Here is a 21,856-nt window from a genome sequence, read left to right as displayed (position 1 = left end):
ATAACAAATAGAAGTATTAATTTTGTGTTGCCATTGCTTGCTTTCAATAGGATTGACTCCAAAAATGGTATCTTGAAGTGTGTTGGGTTTAAAAGAATTCCATTATCAGTCTTTGCTCCAGCTGAAGCTGGCCCTTCAAACACTACATCTTAAGTAGCTGGATTTAAATAATTCTTTAACGTGGCTTAAGATCATGGGTTTGGGTTCTTTCCCAGAAACATTTTCACAAGAAGTGCTCCTTGTTGAGAAAGAAAACTAACATAGTTTTTCAAAAGCTACAGTGATGAAAGAATAATGCTATCTCCATGAAAGTATATTTTTAATTTACTGCTTAACAGGTGCATAGTTGTGCAGTCCCTATTTTTAAAACCCTCTGAAATAGTACTGAGGTTTAACATTTATGTTATAGGACCTCATAGTAATGTCTCTGGATTTGGAAACAAGGTAGTGTTACTGGGACTAATGAAAAGGTGCACACAACACAAACTGCAGCACATCTGTAGCACTAATCAAAAAGGGATGGATGTGTATTTGCAAGTAATTACAAGGGCCTAAAGTATGTGAGGTGGCTGTATGTGGTACAGCTACCTAGATATGCCTGCAGTGGGAAGTAAAGTTTCCCCTGCTCAATCCTGCATTTCTCCTGCCTATGCAATTCCCTTGTCCCCTCTCTTTTAATTTACCCTGAACCTTACCTGAAGAGAAATGCAGCTGTATCTGAGGACCTCTGCACCTTTTCCTCCTTTTCCGACTCTCCTGCTCTGCCCTCATGGTTGTCTTGTAGCTCCCTCTCACCTGAGAAAGGTGCAGTGGATGGTGGACCTTACCCTGCCTTTGCCACCCCCCTCCTGTCTTCCTGCAAAATCCTCTTCCCTCCCCTCTGGTGGCTCTGGGCTGACAGTGCCAATGCTAGAAAAGGGCAGGGATTTGTCTGCCCTTGCCCCAACAGCCCAGTCTGGCACTGTGGCTGTGCTGAGAACCCCGCTCAGGGCCAGCAGATTTATTTCCTTCACCTGCTCAGCATTTGTTCCTGAGCAGGCACAGATCATTTTTGTACCTCAGAGTGTTCTCCTGTGTAATCCTGAATGCCCAGTACCTGTAAATGTCCAGATAACTCCATGTACCTAATAAATTTCAATGTGATACGTATAAATTCCCTCACTTCAGAAGTTCTATTTCACCTATGCTTCCTTTTTTACTGATCATCCATGGTAAATTAGTATAGGTTTGATTCAAATTGAATCTGTAACTCTCCCTGCTGTTCATGTGAAGAGCTGAAATCTGCCTCACTTGAGTTCCTGTCTGAGCATCATCTGAAGTATTTATAACCAAGGCTCTAAAACTGTTACAAAGATAGTAGCATGCCATTTCTTCTTATGCAAAACTTGCTTTGGTATGACATATCTGGAGCAGAGAAAAGGCTAACATGCTTATTTTGCCAGCTGACCTAAGTGAACAAACAGATACAGAAAGATTGGAGTGGGAATTGTTAAATTTCCTGTGATGAATCAGGTTTTGAAACAGGCTGAGAATAATTTGGTGCTGTGCAGGGATGTCAGAATTCATGCCAGTTATGCAAGATGTTTGAATCTGTGCAAGAATTGGAGTAACAATTTTAAGCAGAATTATTTGATTAGGAAAAAAACCTCTTGTGTCTTGCTGCTTTCAGCTGTAAAGGTACTCCACACACACAGGGAAATATGGGAAAGAAGGGGATGACATTTAGGGAGGAAAATTCTTAGCAATTTTTTACTTAACTAGGAAGTAAGATTGTACAGTGTTAAGATGAGGTATCTGATTTTGTATTTCTGTGTCACAAAAAAAAATTGTGGACCTTGATGTAATTCGAAAAAGCTTCTGAAAAATATAGAACAAGGTGTTGCCAATGAGGGGGGATTTCATACTTCAGCAGATGCTACAGAAATGTTTTTTTTCCTGTAGACATGTTCTGGGGATACTGTCCTTAAAGAACACAGGTCGTGCTTGTCACTAATTTGGTATTTCAGCAGTGGAATCGTAATAGGTCCTTTGTGATGCTGTGAGCAAGAGCTGGGTTTTTGGTGGTTGGTATTTGTTCTACCAGGAGATTAAGGTGGGTTATCTCAGAGGATGGATTGGAAGAGGTGAGGAGCCAAGGGGTAAATCTCCTGAACTATTGCAAAGATGGCAGGACAGGAAAAGAATTAAAAACTACCAAAGAAAAGTATGAAAAAAACCTCAGAAGCTTAAAGATAGCAGGTAGCAGAAAGAGAAGGATAAGAAGGAAGAGAACAATGTTACTTAATGATGAGTTTTTCAGACCCCATCAAAGCTCTGGCACTAGGCACCAGCCTGTTAGAGCAGGGTGGGCTCTCTATGCCTGTACTGGCTCAACTCCATAAAAATAGAATCTTTCCTTGAGTTTTAAGCTAATTTCTTGATAGTCTGGCACATCAGCACAAAGTTGCCCAGGGACTGAGGCATCTCCAATCTCATGTTGTGGCTCCAAAGTGCAATGAAGTCACGGCACCTCTGCGCCAGGAGCAGGGGCAGCTTGTGCCAACCACACACTGATACCCGGAGTACCCCCACCTCACTCTTCTCATCAGTGTGTCCTTGTCACTTGCTCTTAAATTTGACTCTGAGGCTGCTTTAGCAGCAGGTTGCCTCTGTTCAGAGGGTGTTTTGCTGCCAAAACATACTTTTAATGAGAAGACCAGCTGTTCTCCCTCAGGACCAAGCTTCCACTTGTTCCTTCGTTTTCCTCTTAATTGTCTTATCACTGATGAATAATTTAATAATTTTTCCTGAGTATTTCATAAATTTAGAGTTCTGTGGAGTCTCAGTTAATAAAAACACAGCAACAGTTGATTCTCTTCCCCTCCGTTCATGGCACAGCTTGCCATGTTTCCCTGAGCTTGTATCAAAAAATATGCAAGTAAATTGAAACAGTGACACCGTATCAGGATGTCTGTCGGTATCCTACACTGATGTGCAGTTTGGATTTTAGTCCAGACTATTTTATTATGTGGAAAATATGCACGGAACAGTCTTTAAGCTTTAAGGATGATTGGTTTGCATGCCCTGTAGAGGATAGCTTTTACTTTTGCATTTCTGTTAAAATGTACTAATTGGACATGAGCTTAAAAAAGTAAACCTCTCCAGTGGGCAGGACTTGTCTTACATATCATCTGGAAAATCTGTGATCAGGGTTTTGCTTGGGGTTTTTTGTTGTTGCCTTTTAACAGCCAGCTAAAAGGTCAGGCACAATGATACTGCATTTCTAGTCTTTATCCAGGGTGGAAGTTGCCCCATTTGTTTCTGCTTACTGAAAGACATTATTCAAACATTCCGAATTAAAACAAACAAAACACCCAAACAAGCAAATAAAACACAAACAAAACAATACCAAACCAACAAAAACAAACAAAACAAAAACCAACCAGACACCCAAACCAGACCTGTTTGAAACAATAATTAAACATGGGATACTTCCTGTTTAACACCCACTAGAATTAGTTTTCACGTGTTTTAATTTGCTGTAACTGGAGAAAACGTGTCAGATGAGAAAGACCTGTTGGAACTAAAAAAAGACCAGATGAAACTAGGGGAGGAGAGCTTGGTCACACAGTTCCATGTTATTTCATTGCTCTCTGTGTTTCAGTTTGTGATGTAAAATTTTGATAATCCTTACCTTATTAGGCTTCATTTCTGAAGCACATTAAAAGAACACACAGCAGACACTGCAGAGAACATTAAGTATTATCATTATTGTCACATTGTGGTTGTTGGTATTGATCACTTCAGTGTGTGTAACATTGACTGCAAGCAGTTTTGACAGATAAAAGCTCTATAGCTGATGTTGCCAGAATACAAGATTACTGGGTTTATGATCCCCTCCTATGCCATATTTAACTGTGCAGTTTAACATCTCCTCTGCCTTTCCTTCTTTGTGAATGTTGCTTTCAGAGACACTCATTTAAAATAAAATCTTTGCTCTCTGGGCATTCATATGCTTTCAGAACTATGTCAAAGATAACCCTAATTTTTGAGTTGCGTGTGATAAAAATGCATTCCTGATCCAAGTGCTGTGTGCATGTACCCACCTTGTGATACCCTTCTGAAAGTGCAGGTTGATTTTTTGTTTTCAGAATAATTTCTTCCACTGGTGAAATTGTCTGAGTTGATAAGTGAGTGTAAATTAAAATCTTTTACACATACCAGATGCAAGAAAGTTAGTAAAAATTAATTGATTTTATTATTATTTTTGAAGTGTTATTGGCATAGAGAATCACAACTACCTAATGGCAACAATTTGCCTAGTTAACTTTATTTTTTAGAATAATTTGATTTTGTTTCATTCCATGATAAGTATGGACACCTAATAAGTATCCCACTACCTAAAACTATGTCTGTAATTTGCTGGTAACAATATAATGAAAATAACTTTCACTTTAAAATACTACAGATGTTTAGGGGAAAAAAATGTCTGCTTGACTTTGGAGTTTCTTAAGCTTGACAACTTCTCTGTTTCTGAATATTCCTTGGAAAATGGGGTTGATAGAAGGTCCTTGAAGAAAAGTCTTGATGTGTTGAGCATGTATCTGCAGAAGACTTAACACAGATTTTTCTTGTATATTAATTTAGAAATAGTAATTGTCAAGATGCCTTTTTTCTGGTAGCAGACTACTATCCTGCTGTAAGAGCTGATAGGACATGTTTATTTAGTGTCTTTTCCCCTTCTTTTCTGCTCTTCCATTCCCCTATGTCTCAAAGAAGCGGAATTGTCTGACTGATTTCAGAATCCTCACCTCCTTTCCCTCTCTGCCATGATTTCATAAGTCAGCTTCAGTGTCAAAAAGTTTTTTCCCTTAGTCTTCCTTGCTGAAATTAATCATGTTATGGCTTTGCCTGCCCCAAAGCTTTTCTGTCCAAGGGATTCCAGCCATGCACACTCATGTTAAAGCAAAGATTTCAGGTATAGGGTTTTTTTGTTTCATTAGAAAAAACTGCTAGAAATTTTTGCAAGGTGACAGGTGTTTTTCCAGAGCTTTTAGTCAGAATGCAATCTTAGTATTTAACTACTCTCTGGTCTTCTATGACTTGAGTTGGATAAAATATTGTGGTCATCTTCTTTCCCATTTTTAAATTCTTCTTTAATATTGCCACTGTCATTATATCAATACAACACTGGGCCTCAAGGCTGCTTTTTTTTCTTTCTTTCTTTTCATGGTATTAAACACCCCTTAGTACTGTGGTGGTCTCAGACATTCTGAAGGAAGAAACCCTGTATAATGCAACTATGGTAGCTGCTTTCATACCTTAAATGGGGAGTGAAATGTGTTCGCTGAGTTCTCAATTAATACCATATTTCTGTGGCTCCTTACTTGAGTCTCTTTGCATTGCTGGTCTCAGAGAAATAAAACCATGGCCTTGAGACAGAGAAGGGCATGTAAAGATTGTGCTGATGTGAGTACCTGGGGTGAAGCTGTGCTTTCAGAAACACAGCTAATGGGTAGGGCTGTGCTGTTCCCTCTCCCCTTGACACTGGGAGCAGGCAGCGTTGCCCAAAGGCATTACAGTTCCCTGCCTTCTGTTTGTTCTGGTAATGTGGGAGCACATGAGGGTTTGGTATCTGCCAGGATGATTACACAGTCTCTCCAGGTTGTGAATTCCATTGCCTTCTCCATGCTGGGGAGGTAAGAGCAGCTCATATTGAAAGTGGCAGCCCAGAGCATGGCTGTGTTGTGATTCTGCTGCATGAACTGGGCAGGGGATGGCAGGCAGGCAAGCAGCACTGTCCCAGGAGATGAGTAGTGATGATGTTTTCTGTGTCACTGATTGCAAGTGATTAGACAGGTGTATTTTATAAAAAGGAAAAAGAAAAAAATTCCATAGCCTTGTTCTGAGAGTCTCTTTAAGCTCACATAGTAGGTTCAACAGAAGTTCAACATCTTGATGAAGACTAAGTCTTTGCCAAATGTTAGTAATGCTAATTAGTGCCATGTAGATAAGACAACACTTGGTTTTTTCCACCTAGACAAAGTTTTTCAGTGGGTTACTGCATTTCTGCTGTGCTACAGGGTAGTTTTCTAGCTTGCAGTAAGTTCATCCACAGTAAATGCAGCAGTAGTGAAGCATTTGCTGCAGTGCTATTGAGAGGATTGCTGGCCAGCACGAGCTCTGTGGGTGCCTCATCACACTGGTGTTAATTAATTTTCCTGGTCTCCAAGCAGACTGAAAGCCAGCTGCAGTCTGGAAGCTCTTTGGCTCCTGGGATGGAGCTGTGGCCAAGGCAGCAGTCCCAGCTGGTTCCCACTGCAGAGCTGACTTTCCCATGCTCAGCTCAGCTGCATGGGCAGCTCCCCTGGGCCCCACACTCGGGGTCCTTTCATCCCTGGGCAGTGCCTGATGGCACCCCTGGGGCTTGGCTTTCCCTGAGCTCTGCCACACTGAGGGCCAAGGGCAGTGTTTTGCCCGGGCATCCACACTGAGGCCATGGGTGATGGGGATGGGATCAGCCCCTGGGCTCAGTCACATCAGTCACAGTGTTTTGAGAAGTTCTAGCCCAACTGCAGCACCCAGTGAAAGAGAGGCATCATTTCAGAGCTGAAATCATCTTGTCCCAACTCTTCTGTTTCACCATGTGTGACTGTGGGGTTACAGTTGTTTTTTAGTTGTGTGGGTTTGGGGTTTTGGGTTTTTTTCAGTTTTTTTGCTTCACACTCTAAAAACTCTAATTAAAAACTTGTCTAAGAATTGCTGGCTAAATGTTGGCACATGTACTGCTGAGTGATAAATTGTGTGAGGGCTTTCATGCACCACTTTATGATAACCTCTATTTTTACTCATTAACCCATGGATTCATCTAACAGAACCTTTTACTTGTGGTAGCTGAAAAGTCAGGTACCTTGAAAAGTCAGGAAAGTTTGACAGGACTTCTTATCTGAATGTTTTTTGACATTCTTTTTTGTCCAATACTAACCAATAAAGAATTCAAATGAAATCCTCCTGCTTGTGAAAGAAATGCCAGTCATGTACTATTGCAGCTTGCAGTACCCTGGAGGCAGACAAATCCTTGTTTCTGTCTTGTACTTATTTGTACCCTACCTGCTTTTAAAAAGAGAAATAACCCATTGAAAAGCCTGATTCAGTGCAACATGTACTTTGCATTATATTTGCTTTTCTTTACTCCAGCATTATGCAGCTATTCCTCTTACTTTTTCCATATATTCTGCACAAATTATTTTTACCTGTTCTACATGTTGGGAAACAGATGGTCCTGGTAGTAAATAACTGGCTTCCCAGGAGCTGTGAAATTGAATTCTCCCAGGAAGCTTCTCCATGAACCTTGTATTTACTGGTATAAGTCAGTGAGCCTTCGTGTTAACGATGCTTATAGATCACTGTTTATTTCCAACATCGATTATCAGTTGGTTCAGCCTAAAGGTAAGACTGTATTTAATTATTATTATTTTCATGCTTTCTTTGGGCCAAAGAGATCATATTTGAAGTATTTGGGGAAAAAAATGCTCAAGCCCTGAAAACCCATTGAAGAGCGTTGTAGGAAGATACAACCTTTTTTTTACTCTTAGACAAAAAAACCCTATATTTTTGTTGATCCCGATGTTGAACTGAAAAAAATCTAGACTGGTGTGCACTATGCATTATGGTGAGTCATCCCAAGGCAGTAGTATAAGATGAAATAAGAAAAAAATTCAGCAGTTGACAAAAGTTAGTGCTGCTGGGAAGAGATGGTAATACTGCCTGGGAAACAGAAATTACTTGATGCTGAAAGCCATGTTCAATATATTTAGTTTCATTAGCAGTTCAGCTGCCAAACTTCTCAGTGGTGAAACTTGACATTACAGACTTAGAACAACAGAAGGATTCAAAATCGTTACTCTGCTGATAGACCTTTCCTTCCTTAAAGATCTGCAGTACCTGGAAGGCTGATTTATTAAAAAGCTCACCTAGGCATTGCTGAGATCTCAGTCTCCTATTAGATCTTCCCTGTGACACAGTTACTTTAGTAATTTATTTTGAGAGACTCTTTCTTGTATAGATTTTCTATGAGGTTGGGTTTAAAAAAAAAATCTATTTTGGACAACGTGTAATACATTTGGTGACATTTCTGAAATAATTGAGATGTAGTGCATTGCATTAAACCACCCATGACTGGCATTTCTTTTGTCCCCTTGGAAGCCAGCTGTGTGTGCTGACTGGGTGATGCAAGATCCAAAGTGCTGCTGTAACAGGGATGACTTTCTATTGCACCTGACTCCAGCCTCACAACGAATTGGAAATGATGGCACAGTTATTCTTATGTCACTGTGAAAATTTTCAGGCTCCCCCTTGGACCATCCAAAGAAGCAGCAGTTTTCGAGCTGTACTCCTATAAGGAAAATGTCCCCAGGCTTCCATTGCTGGCCTAAACATTTCTGTTCAGAAATTTCTGTATGTTGTTCAGAAAAATCTGTGTCCTCCCTTTCTCTTTAGTGTGATTCTCAGTGCATCAAACCGTGTGAGCTTAGGCCGGGATTTGTGTAAGTCTCTAGATCAAGTTCAATCCTCTCATTCTGCAGAATCAAGTCTGGTGAGCAACATTTACCTTTCTGCTCTAAAATGTTCCATGGTAATGATGACAGTAATAATAAACTTCATTGCTTAGAAACATATATGTGTGCTTTTCTTTGTAGTGCCTCTTACATCAGTGCCGCCTTCAGAATATAGTCGTGTATCTAAGCTGAAGAAGAGAAATAGACCCTGAAACTCCCTGAAACATGTTTTATATTTGTATCAGTATTAGAAAACTGAATGAAAAGATTGATTGGAAAATATGTGAGATGCATTGATTGTTTTTCAATTAGAAAGAAGACAACTCTTTAATTTCTCTGTGATTCATTTTTACAATAGGTAAAATTAGAAGTAGTATGTGTACATTTTCATAGATGTGTGTATATATACATATATATATAAAAGTATCGCAGGACACTGAGTCCACATGAAGCATTATTATTGAAGTGATATGTTTTGCCATTGTCTAGACATTATTTTATGCAGTCTGTGCACCTCGTGCAGTGCCATAATGAATATTTAAGTGATATATTTCAACAAATATAATTAGTACAGGGTATCTCAGATAATACTGTTTTGTAGGACAGTGGATTTTAACCTTTTTATAGGTGACTGACCCTCATTTAAGAGAGTTGGTTATTTGACTGTAATCCCTCAGATTAGACTCCTGAGGAAGGGTCCTACTTTTCCTTTGCTTCTCTGAGTATGCACACTTGCTTTTCCACAACCAACCAACCCATCCAGCGCCGTGACCAAATCTGCCATTTTTTTGGCTGCAGCCATGCTGAGAACAAGCTGATATTCCTGCTCCAGGAAGGCTGGTTCTTTTCTGGATGCACTCGGATGTGTGTGCAGAGCATCTGGGCACCTCTGGCGTGAGGAGTGTGGTGGAGTAGCAGTCTGTGGTCTGTGTACACAGCAACAACTCGGGGCTGGCAGAGCTCGTTTGGCTGAGCTGCCTCTGCCTGCCGCAGTATCTGATTGCCCTTTAAGTGCTGAGGAATTTACCTTCAGCACTCCTGCAAACGATATGGGTAGAGGTGCTTAGAGATAACAGGTGATCCATCCATGATTGCTCAAGGATTGGCTCAGCCAGAGTAAGAGATAGACAAAGTCCTAGACTTTATCCATTCAACCACCTTTCCTCTTTTCTGTGATTGTCTGGATATTGCGGGGAAGCAATGGGGTACTTTTTGTTTGAGTTTTTTTTGTTGTTTCTTTCTTTGTCACAGCAACATTTAATTTTCTGCTCTGAGATTGTGCTGAGGACATGGCTGTGGTGCACTGGCAGACGCTGATAAGTGACTTACCATTTCATACCACACGTTTACTGAATTTCATTTGAAAATGTACAGTCTGGGATGACAGCCAGTCATTCAACCCATTCTTGCCTCAAACAGTGTAAAAACATGCAGACAAAAGAAGGAACACCTGGCAAATGTTTTGGGTTTAAAACAACAAGAGAGAGAGAGGTAATGGTATCCACGGTCAGGAGTGCGATAACTTGCCTCTTTACTGCATGTGTTGAAAACATTTTCAGAACATTTAGTTGCCATTTAACTACAGCCACACACAAAATGTAGAGAAATAAAGCAAGCAGACAGGAGAACTGAGGCAGACAGGGCACAAAGCCCAGTCTGTGTTGCTGGGCAGGAGCCCTGGTCCCACCCCACCAAACTCACTGAAGGCTGCAATCCCAGGCTGGAAATTGGCCCTGGAGACGGCAGCTCCGGTGACACTGTTGTGTTCCTGGGCGTTTCAGTGCTTGCTTTCCTCCCTGACTCAGAGTAATGTGAGCTGCCCTTGAAGATGAATGTAGCTTGGAAGGTGGCCCTGTGGTTCTGTGAAACACCCGTTACTCATTGTGATGGCAGATGATGTGGTTTCCTTGAGAAAACAGTGTGGCAGAGGACTTTGAATAAAGAACTAGGAATACTGCAGACTGGGTTTCTACTGCTGACTAACAAGGGTTGTCTGTGGGCTGTGAAATGAATTTTTTCTTTCAGTGCATCAGCTTTGTTTTTTTTTTTTTTTGTGTTCAATATTTGTATTGTTTAAAGTATAAGGAAATGATTTTATCATTGTTCATTTTAGAAAATTAATACGTTTGTGTTTTTTAGTTCTTTTGTGAAAAGGAATCATGACAAGGTGTTTATATGTCTCAACATTTAATCATGGCACAGAGGATAATTCAGCACAACTAAGATACAGTCTAGATTACTTTTTTGAGGTAGTATTGACAAAGAACTGGGATGCAAGGAAGTGATTGCTTTACTCAGATCAGGGATACTGCTGATTCTGCTTTGAATTTCACCTCTGAGGAGGGAGATTAAATTGTTCTCCTCAGATCCTTGTGTTGCTTGGATTTAGTGCGTGTGTTAAGTCCGTGTACCAAAGCCTCGGAGGAACTATGGAAAACAATTTGACCGTGCTAAAGCAGATGTGAAGTTTCACTTTGTGTTTTAGTCAACATTTGAACTGTAAAAACAGCCGAGAAGTGATATTTGGAAGCGTGTGCTCAGGAGGACGTGGCCATCACTGAGGTACCTGTTACACTGTGAGGTCGAGTGGCTTTCTCTGATCTCTGAGGTTGCCAGGCTGTGCCAGAACAAGACTGTTGTGATGCAGAGGCTCCTGAAGGATCTGTGGCCACCCATCATACCATGTTTCTCATGGCAGCCCTGCCTTCACCCTGCCTTGTGCTCAGCAGGGTCGCAGCCCTGGGCTGAGCTTTGGAGGCTGCAGGTTTTCTGCTCTCTGTCTGTATGCAGTGGAAGGGAACAGCACAGTGACAGAATTTTGCTCAGTTTTGGGATTTTGATGGTGGTTTTGTTTATTTTCAAGGAGATAAATGCTGGTTTGCATCTTGTTTCAGCTGAGTTTTACCTCTGTGCTAACCTGGTTTGTTCAATTCTTTCACCACAAACCATATTTTTTTCTTTTTTAGTATTTTGGTTCTGATTAAACCTAAATAAGTCGATTGTGTAGCTTATGATTACTTCAAAGATACATAGATCAGACTTTGTATTCTCAGATCACTCAATTAGAACACAATTAATCCTTGCTCAGCTTCTAATTTGAAATGAGCGGTGCTGATACTCTTGACTGCAGTAAGATCTCTTGAAGAATCACATGTTGATTATGTGGACACCAGGCCTTGATTTTTCAGAAGTGCTCTGCACAATCAATGTGTACTAGAATTGATAGAATTAGGAATATTGTCTGTTTGTGAATTTAAATGAGAAATTAAAAAAACTAAAAAGACAAGATATGAACAGTATTTCAGATTCCCAGTTCTCTGATTTTCATTATGCTTTTGAGAGACTTCTCCTTAAATCCTAAATTTTCCAGGTTTTATAGTGTGTTCTGGTGAAACCCCTAATGCAGCTAATAATTGAGATAAGGCATCATTTCCTCAGCATTTCCCCCCCAAACCAATACTGGCGACTATATCAAAAATAAAATCTTGTTCCTGATGTAAAAAGCCAGATGTAGTCCATCAAGACACTCCTCATTGTGTTTAAGCTTCCAAATAATAAAGCAATTTGCAGGAGGCCTCGGAGCGCGTCGTGTCCCACGATCCTCGGGCCAGTCCCTCCTCCTGCTGATCCTTTATTGTGGGACAGGTGATTTACTCCTCTGAACTTCAGAGCTCAGCAGATTTGCAGGTACTGCCGTTGAAGTTTTAATTTAGGCAGAGATGCTCATAAAGAAGTGCTCAGATGTTCAGATGTGAATCCAATTTTATGTCCCTGGCAAGTTCAATAGTGTTCGGCTTCTGCTTTTGATTCATTTAAAGGGGTTTATGAAGAAGCAGCAGCATATTAAGCTTTTATCTCTCTCATATATACACCAGTGTGTGTGCATGCTCCCTAGTTAGTACTTTATATATATATAAGCTCTTATATGTTTTAATATAAACTGTATAATATCTATATGACATTAATATTGGTATTTGTTTTATTTTTCTATATTAAAGGCTACGTTCATCTTGTGCCAGATTTCAGAGGTTTTGCAGCTGCAGTGTATGTTCAGTTACCTCTGCACAGCTCATTTTGCACAGTATCTTATATTTATTGTGTGGGAACTGAGTCTTGAGGCGGATTAAATTAATTTGTGGTAACTTGAATTCAGCCCTTGCTTCTTTAATCTTACAGAAATGCTATTTATTGATATGCTCTTGCCTCACTTTTAAGAACAGCCTCCATGATTTTATGGTGACAAGATTTAGAGTCTTTATTTAGCTGGCATTACCGTGGCTCTCAGAGCAAAACTGTTTTGTTTATGTGGGTAGGACTTTGCCATACTTATCCTCAAGAAGGAAAAGCTGCATCTAAAGTAAGTTGAGAAAACATGAAGCACGTGAATCTTTTGAAGTAACTTTCAACACAAGAGAACTCTTTTGTATTTTATCACTCATAGATATCCACTTATTGAAATCCAAACATGCTTTGTTTAAAGTCAGAACACAGACTAGGAGAGTAATTCCACTTAAGCTTCTGTGCGTGTGGATATTGTCCAAACACATTTTCTTCCTGCTGTGTCTCTTTCTCCACATGCTGTTGTGGAATGGCCCAGGACCTAGTGCAGATTTGGTGTTCTTGGAGGTCCAAAGGGGGATTTTAAACGTAAAACTTTCTAGTTTAAATAGCCTCTTTCAAATTTAGATAAGACATAGCCAAGGCAAGGATAGTGAGGAGAGAGCACACAGGACAGCCCTAAAATTTAGGATGTGTTCATGAAAGGCAACAGACATTCAAAAAAGAGAAAGAAACTGCTGTGTAAATTTGAGGCAACATGTTGAGGACGCAGAATTTAGTATAATTCACTATTTAAAGTTTCTTGTCAGAGGACAACTTTCACTTTACCTTGCACAAGTCCCAGTAAACCTGCCTGTTCTTCATCAGCCTGTGCTTCCCCAGGCCCACAGAAACACTTAGGAAAAGTAATGACCTCTCTCCAACAAACTCTGTTCTCTTTCTGTTATTTTGTGTGTTGGTTTTTTGTTGGTTTTTTTTTAATAAATATTTGCCTTAATTAGCTTACAGTTAATTAATCAGTTCAGCGGTTTTTCTATACTTCTTTGTTTCATATCAAGAAAAGATCAGTCTTGCTGCAAATGGTTTCCTCTTGTGATGTTCTCTTTTATTATTTGATTCATTAAGTACAGAATTTGCTTCAGTTCCTAAAAACAAACACACATCATTAGTTATCATTTCTGTAATATCTACTGATAATTGTTTGCTAGAAAACTACAACTTGATACAATGTCTAGAGTGTGTGGTTCATAACACAGTGTTTTATTTTCTTTATTCTCTTTAGCTATTTTCATTAGATATAAATCATTGCAATGTGTGGAATTACACTTAAATGCAGACCAGTAAATAAGTTTGTTTATAAAAGTGTCTATGTTTAGAATGACACCTGCTTATTCAATTTTCTTCTCATGTGCCTTTATTTTTATCCACTTGCCTTAATGATTAGAAAAAATATTTTTCATTATCCCTGCAAACATGCCAGTACTCAAAGAATGAGAAGTTTATATCCTTCTTTATCGCTAAAAATATAATATGTTGTTTTTCAATGAAAGAGGTTGAACGAGTAGCATAATTTTCAGATCTTGCTGTGTGTTTGTGGCATTACTAAACAGAAGAATACAGGCCAAATCCTGATCACACGAAAGATATCATCACTGCATTGTTGCTGTCTTTTCATATTTGGAGTTTAATCTTCTTGCACTGGCACAAATCCTGTTCATTTGAAGCTGATTGGTAAAATAACAGTGAATGAAAAGAGGTTGAGATCTCTGGCTAAATTGGATAGCAGCCTAAAGACCATATTCTCAGAAAGTATTTTTAATCCATTAAGGTTCATCTCCTAAAAGCCCCTGATAGAAACAGGGAGGAAAAAAGTTCTTCTGGGTAGATGTAGAGAATGATCAAGGCTAGGCTGCTGTCCTCTGCTCCAGAGAGGAGACTTTCTCCAGGGAGAACCCATAAAGAAATATTTTTAAATCTAAATACGGTCTTTGTCAACATCCCAACTGTGCAGCCTGGAAACACTGCTTTATGTTGCTGATCTCAAATAATCACTGATCTGTTTAACCATGTTTTGATGCCTCCAGGTCTAAGAGGCACACGGGCTTAGCTTCCTGTTTGGAGCGTTTGACTCTTCTCCCAGGCTGTGTTCCCTAGAAAATGCCGAGGAGAGCGGCGCCATCGCACACATTTGTGATTCGTTTTTCTCTTCTGTTTTAGGCCCTTCAAACCACCACAGCCAGTCCACGCTGAGGCCGCCTCTCCCTCCTCCTCACAACCATTCCCTGTCCCATCACCATTCCTCCGCCAACTCCCTCAACAGGAACTCGCTCACCAACCGCCGCAACCAGATCCACGCGCCCGCCCCGGCACCCAACGACCTGGCCACCACCCCCGAGTCCGTGCAGCTCCAGGACAGCTGGGTGCTCAACAGCAACGTCCCGCTCGAGACCAGGTGGGTGCTGGGCTGGACACCCCAGGAGGTGCCGCTCAAGGGCCTCTGGAGCGCCCTGGGTTTGTCAGGAGCGGGGTTTGGGGTGCTCTGTGTCACTGGTGGCTTCGGCTGACCCAGCACTGGGAGTCAGTGGCGTTAGAATGCCCACCAGCCCCGATTTGCTTTGCTTTCCAAGGCAGACAGATGAACATCTCTGTTCACATCCCATTTTAAAGCCTTTTGGACCGTCCCTGCCAACACAGCTCATGAGGTTAGTGCAGCATATTTATATCGTGGGCTCAGGGACAATTTACTTAGAATTCATATTGACTGTGCCGCTGAAAAATTATGCATTTTTCCTTTCCTGAGGTAACAAACAGAGGCTCACTTGACATTATGCATTTTGGGAGACTTGGAGAAACAATCCCAGATTCAAGACTGACAGTACTGTAATTTTAATTTATACCTCATCCAGCATGTGAGTTCATTTTAATCTCTTCTGTACGTGTTAGCAGCTTGATGCCTGTGGGGCAAACAGTGGCATATAAATGAAAAGGTGCAGCACTTAGGGCCTGACAGAGAAATATATAAATAAGTGCCTGACATGCTGCTGGTCCAAATATTCTGGTTTGTTGTTGTCATTTGGGGTATGGAATGTCAAACATATTTAACTTGCACTTTAAATAGCAGAGCTGGCAGAGCTGAGCTCTCAGAATTTAAAATTGGCCGTGATGGTGCTGAATAAAGTGCTTGGAATAGCAGGGTGGTGTTGCTTGCCCAGATAGTGATAAACACAGAGTACAGGTGGAGGAGCTGGGCTGCTGGTACCACTGCCTTGTGCTGGGGTTTCAGCTGCTTGGTTGCCACAGCTTCAGAGATGTTACATTTGGCTTGCAGCCTTCTGGGAATTTAATGGCACTCTGCTGGGTTACACCCCGAGTAGCTACATATGGTGTAGTTATACCACCATGCAGCATCAGCCCAGGCCCTCCAAAAATTTGATTAAAGACCATCATCTGGTTTGGAGCTCTGGGAGGAGCTGCTATAGCTGGGTTGGAGTTACAGCACCCAGGCTGTTGTTACTCAGTAGTTAATCAGTGGTTATTCCTCCATGGGGAGCAGGTGAGACTGGAAAGAGCAGGGAGTCTGTGCCAGTCTGTGCTCCTGGGCTGGGCTGGGATGTGCACAAGGGGCTCCACTCACATTACCCTGCTTTGCTAAAATGGGAACATGAATGCCATGAAGAAGTGGGGTGCTAAAAAGTAAATGCAAGTTATCCAAAGCCCAGATGACCAAAAAAAGAAAGGAAAGGGATTCTCACTTGCTGAAGGTTTGGAGCTAACTTTGGCCAGGAAAAAAAAGTGATGCTCAGCTCTTAACTGCTGCTCCTGTGAGAGCCTCTGCTACTTTTTAGAACCTAACTTGGGCACCCTGAATTTGTTTTTTATTGTTAAGAATTACAAGATAAAAATGTTGGTCCTGTTCATCCTGGGCCAGTTCTTCCTGTTTTAATTTTGGTGTAGAGTGGTCCCAGCTGCACCTGGTCTGCCTGTTTCCATTTGAAATTGTTCTTGGGTACAGCAGTTCCAGAAATGTGTCATTTCTGAAGTCTTAAGATTGTCCCAATTTACCAATCACTTTACATGGATGGAATTTTTTGGGATATTCACAAATGGATTCTTTGCCATAATTCTGGCAATCCATGAGCCACAGCAGGGGACATTTGCCTGGCTGGTTTTATTTTACTGTCTGATTTTGTGCCTGTTCCCTGACAGTGGTGACTGTCAGTTCCATTACTGACTTTGGTTCTTCTCCTTTTTTTTTTTTTTTAATCATGAAAACTCTGGGAATATAGATGTACATGTTGATGACAAAAGGTTACTTTGTGAATACTGTTATTTTTGGAGATTGCAGGATGCCCTGCAGTTAATTGGAGCCTTTTGGTAGATAGGTTTGTCACAGGCAAGCATTAAGCTATTAGAAAATGTCCTGGCAGAATTGCTGTGTTCCAAGACTATTCCAGAGTTGCTTCAGGATCGATTTTTCTTCTTTTCTGAAATTACACACCTGACAGGGCTTGATGACAAGTTTCATCACAAGAATATTAACTCAGAAGATGACTATTTTTTTTCTGTTTGCAGTGAGTTTTGCTGAAATGGATGCTTGTAAAATCATTGGAGACTTTCAGAATTAGCCTGTAATTCTTTCACTTTAAAACTGGCATTTCATCTACATTCATACCAATATCCTCCAAAAAAAAAGGACACCTTTCTGGTAACTTTTTATTTCAGCCTTTATAGCTTTAGCTTGTTGCAAAACACTGACCCCTCTCATCCCGCCTCTTGACAGTGCGCTGCTTTTTAATTTTTATCTTGTTGTCTGTTTATTAATCTCGGTAGTGGAGTGCTCAGGAGGAAAAGCCAGCCCTGACAGCACCTGCTTTATCAGGAGAGAGTTTCATAACTTTTAGTTTTCATCTTTCAGTTACCTTCAGCAGATTCTGCTCTCAACTGAAAATGATGTGCGAGTAGTCACATTACTGATTATGAAACAAAAAGGGGTACCCGAGCCATCTGAAGGGAATGCTTTGTGTCAGTACGACAAAACTCAGCTCACAATTTAGATTCCAGATGTCTCTTTATCTTACAGTACCGAGTGCTGAAATCGTTGAATAATACAACATGTGTCTGCATGTTGTTATTTTGTTTGTGGTAAGAATATTTTAACCTTCCCTTCGTTCCTTTGCTGTCTTAGGCAGCTTGGTCTAAATTCAGACTGTTTGGAGACATCACATTTTCCAAATATATCCTTTCTCCATCTCTTGTTTCAGTATTGATTGGGGGTTGTTAATCACATTTGTTTTATTTTCTTTGTGATGTAAAGGAAGCTTTTACTGCCTGAACATGTTTTCATGTGGCCTCTTCAGGCAACTCTACCCACATCTCTGTGTACCCTTTGTGGTGCTGTATTTTTTACACAATTATGCTGAGCTGTATTGCAGCAGCTCATCGCTTTCAGTGGAGTTACAAGTTTGCAAAATGCCTATACAGAGTTCCTAATTACACGTTTTTAGAGTCATAGAACAGTTTGGATTGGAAGGAGCTTTAAGGATCATTGTGGACAGGGTCACCTGTCACAAGCTGCTCAAAGACCCGACCAACCTGGCCTGGAACACTTGCGGTGCTGTGTGCTTGATTTTAGTGTGCTTGTTGCTGGTTCGAGGCAATCAAATATGGACTGCATCTTCCCTAGTCTGCTGCTGCTTTATGGCTGCAAGGGGCCCCCTGGCTGGCTACATAATTGTTCTGTTTTCTTTGAAATAAGGGTCTGTACTGGAAGGGTTGAAATATCCCTAAGTAAGGCTGCAGTAATGCATCGCCGTAGCACTTTTATGGTGCTATTTTTATGGTTCATTTCTGCAGTATTTAGCTGCCTTACCTTTGGGCTCGGAGCTGCTGTTTAATGCTCTTTAACTTTTATTGTCCTCCTTGCAGTCTTGTTTCAAACCGTCTCCTCCTCCTCCTAACAAAGTGCTGGTTTCTGCCTTTTCCAGTTAAGAGGTGTTCCTTTATTGCTGCTTTAATCATTGCTTTCGAAGGGGATTTGTGATGGAAATACTGCCTTTGAACGTCCCGGTGTGAGTCTCGTTACTTCCAGACAGCCAGAGAGGCAGCACCTGCTTTAAAGCTGGAAATGCTTTGAGGGCACAGGGAGAAAAGAATGGCTTTGCAAGGGAGGTTCACGTGGCTCTTTGCTCTGCAGGAGTCTCCGGGGCAGGAACCTCACACAGGCACCGGTCCAAAGGGAATGACTGGTGAGGGAGAACAGAGGAGCTTTCATGGACAGATGTTTGGGTTTGCCTCATGTACTAATACCTGTTTCTGTACTTTATATTGATGTTAAATTAATTGGTACGATTGTGATTAATAATACTTAATCCAGGAGGGAAAAAAAAATATAGCATTAAATACAAATCAGTCTTATTCTTTAGTCTCGTAATTAGTCTCATAATTTGAAATACTTTCAGTCCAAATCTTCTAAAGATAATTTTGTATCTATGTCTATAATTTCTTTGAGCTTGTTCACAAGGATCTGTTGCTAGGCTTTGAGGAAGACTGTAACATCCTAATGTTTCTCCTGTGTTTCAAGATAAAGGATGATGGTCACTGGTTCTGGTGATTATCACTTTCTCTAGATCTTGTGGGCTGTAGTGGAAGACCAGTGGTCCAAATCTGAGGTCATTTAAGCAAAGTTCAGTTTAAAAATTGAGCAATGTGAAAATTAACCAGAAAAGAACTTCCATGACCCTTAAAAGAACCCTCTTAAAAATATTTGCCTTTTTCTGTGGTTCAAGCTATATTTGTTACTTTACCAGTCCAGTTACAACACAATCACTGTGAGCCTGAGGACAGCAATGAATGGGAAATTAGTGGATGGAGCAGCAGTGTGAGCTGTATCCCAGTCTGCACCAGGGCAGTGCTTGAACTCGTAATCGTGGGGCATCAGAACAGGGAAACGTCTGCACCCAGTGTTTTTGTAGCTGCAGCCTTCCAGTGAAGGAATGAACACTGTGCCTGTGCACAGGCTATGGCAGTGTGGCAAAAAAAAGCCAGGAACAGAGCACATAAGAAGAGGGATTTAATGCTGCAAGGGGACGGGTATTCATTTCTTTCAAGAAGGAAGTGAATGGTCTGTAGTGTTGTTAATACTGCACTCACATGCTGTCCCATGTTTGGGTGTCAAGATCAGCTGCAGAACTTCTGAACTGAATATATAAACTTGAAGTTCTGCCTATGTCGAAGTTCCAAGCTACAGCTGCTCTCCACAATTGTCTGCCTATTTTCAGTGGTGTCTCAATATTTTGATATCTTTGTACATGATGCAAAATGTTCTGGAACAGAAGAGTGAAACAAAAATTCTTTTTTCCTTTTGTTAATGCAAATTTCTAGGATATATTGGGCATAACAAGCAACTACTTGGAACAGTGAAGTAACTCCTCACTCTGATTTTGCTTTGTCTTATGTGACTTTCTCTTACCACTTACTTAAAGTGTGCAGCTACAGGCACAAATGCTACAGCAGGTCAGTCCTCTTGAGACTGAGGGCTGGGGCAAGCACTGGCTCCTGCATGTGAAGGTTACAGGAAGGTTGTGGGGACTTTCCAAATAATTGAGATCTGTGTGGATAGATTCTGGACCTGTTTAAAAATCAAAAGCATTTTAAGGAGTCGAGGAAAGCACAGTCAAAAGCATCCCCAAGGACTTGACGCACGTTTGGGCCGTGTACTTGGAGGAATTCCAAAAGCACTGTAGAAAGGTCATTTTTAGCAGGCTACTGGGGTGTCGTTTTCATAACAAATGTAGACACTGAAAAAAGAGGAAAGGAAAACACTACAAAGGCAGGATACATAGTAATGATTCAGAAAATCCATCCAGATATACTCCCACTCACGTTCACATAAGCTCAAAGAAGTTTTTACTGATTGCAGATAATTGCATGTTTTCACGATCTTGTTGGTTGGCATTTTTAAGTTCTGGGTCGTGCAGAGTGAACAGGCAGTGTGAGTGACTGTACAGGAAGAGGAACGTACCCTTAGAGTGTTACTTTTTATTGTAAAAAAATTAAAATTTTGTGTTCTCTTTTTTAAATTTACATATAGACTGATAAAATTCTCTTAGAGTTCGGAGTTTTATTATTCTAGTCTATTATTTATAGACTTGAAATAGCACTGTTAGTACTTTTTCTCTTGTTAAGTGAGTAGCTGAATCGAGAGATAGTGGAGAGCTTGCATGTATGCCTTTTAAAATAGAAGTGGTTTGAAATTTGTTCATTAATTGATGTAGAAGGTTAAAACTGAACGGACCAGTTGAAATGCAAAATATTGTTGTCATTGTGCTCACTACTGAAATAACAAATATTGGACTTCATCACTTGACACTATGCAACATGTTCCTCAGAACTTTAGGACACAAAGTTTTCTGCCTACAGAAGGGAAAGTTCCTACAGTTGAGCTGATGCAGAGCTGCCTAAATGTTCCTATATCTGCATTATTAATCCTGCTCCACTGTCATGTACGTGCATACACCAAGACACTGATATTTTTTGTGTTTGTGTCTGTAGCTATGCCTGTTACTCTTTCTTAGGCATTAAGCAGCAGTTTCGTGTCTGTGTTCCTGGGGAATAGACAACAGTGCAAGAAAGAGGTGCATAAATTTCAAGGGCAAAGCAGTTATTTACTGGCTAACTCCCACAAAAGCTAATTAGGATTCAAGCAGACAGGCTGAGTGAGTGTGCTCACCACCTCTTGCAGGACACCCAGAGTCTTTTTTGACCACACAGGTCAGGAAGGTGAGGAGTGTCCACTGTAGCTCCCCAGGGTTGCTGAGCTGCTGTGTGGCACCAGTTCCACCCAGTGCATCCTTGCTAGCCTTCCTGGTTTTCCCTTTCTAGAGCTTATGCCTTTTCATTGTGGTGTTCTCCCTCAAATTTTTGAGCTACTACCAATCCCCATCTCAGCCCTTCCCCTCTCAGTATTTTCCACTGTACCTTTCTGTAGCCTCTCCCACAGCTCTGTGTCACAGCAGGGCTGTGCCATGGGGACATACCAGAGCCAGGCTTAGAACACAGTGGTGACAGCCCCCAGAGAACGCTCCAGGGCTTTATAAAAGGTTATAAAAGTGTATCCAGCAGTATCTCAATCTTCCAGATGAAAAAGGTTGTCCTGCAGAGAGGTACCCAGAACAGAGCAGGTACTGTACCCTGTACAGTACAGGGGTTTTGCCCTTGTGAACATTGCGAGTTTGGTTTTGTTTAATAATGTGACAGGTCAG

The 21,856-nt window shown here is 40.9% G+C and overlaps 1 protein-coding gene across 14 annotated transcripts in view; it reads left to right on the top strand.

The window, feature by feature from the left end:
- Positions 1-21,856, top strand: part of TENM2 (teneurin transmembrane protein 2) — a 634,310-nt gene that overhangs the window by 443,892 nt on the left and 168,562 nt on the right. For all 14 annotated transcript variants that reach the window (XM_032702528.1, XM_032702527.1, XM_032702526.1 and 11 more), the window contains one exon: positions 14,814-15,048. In XM_032702528.1, the coding sequence (XP_032558419.1) occupies positions 14,814-15,048 (235 nt within the window). The remainder of the gene's footprint in view (positions 1-14,813; positions 15,049-21,856) is intronic.

The sequence above is a fragment of the Chiroxiphia lanceolata genome, chromosome 15 (genome assembly GCF_009829145.1).
Source record: "Chiroxiphia lanceolata isolate bChiLan1 chromosome 15, bChiLan1.pri, whole genome shotgun sequence".
Classification (NCBI taxonomy): Eukaryota; Metazoa; Chordata; class Aves; order Passeriformes; family Pipridae; genus Chiroxiphia; species Chiroxiphia lanceolata.
This window is presented reverse-complemented; position numbering and strand designations above follow the sequence as displayed.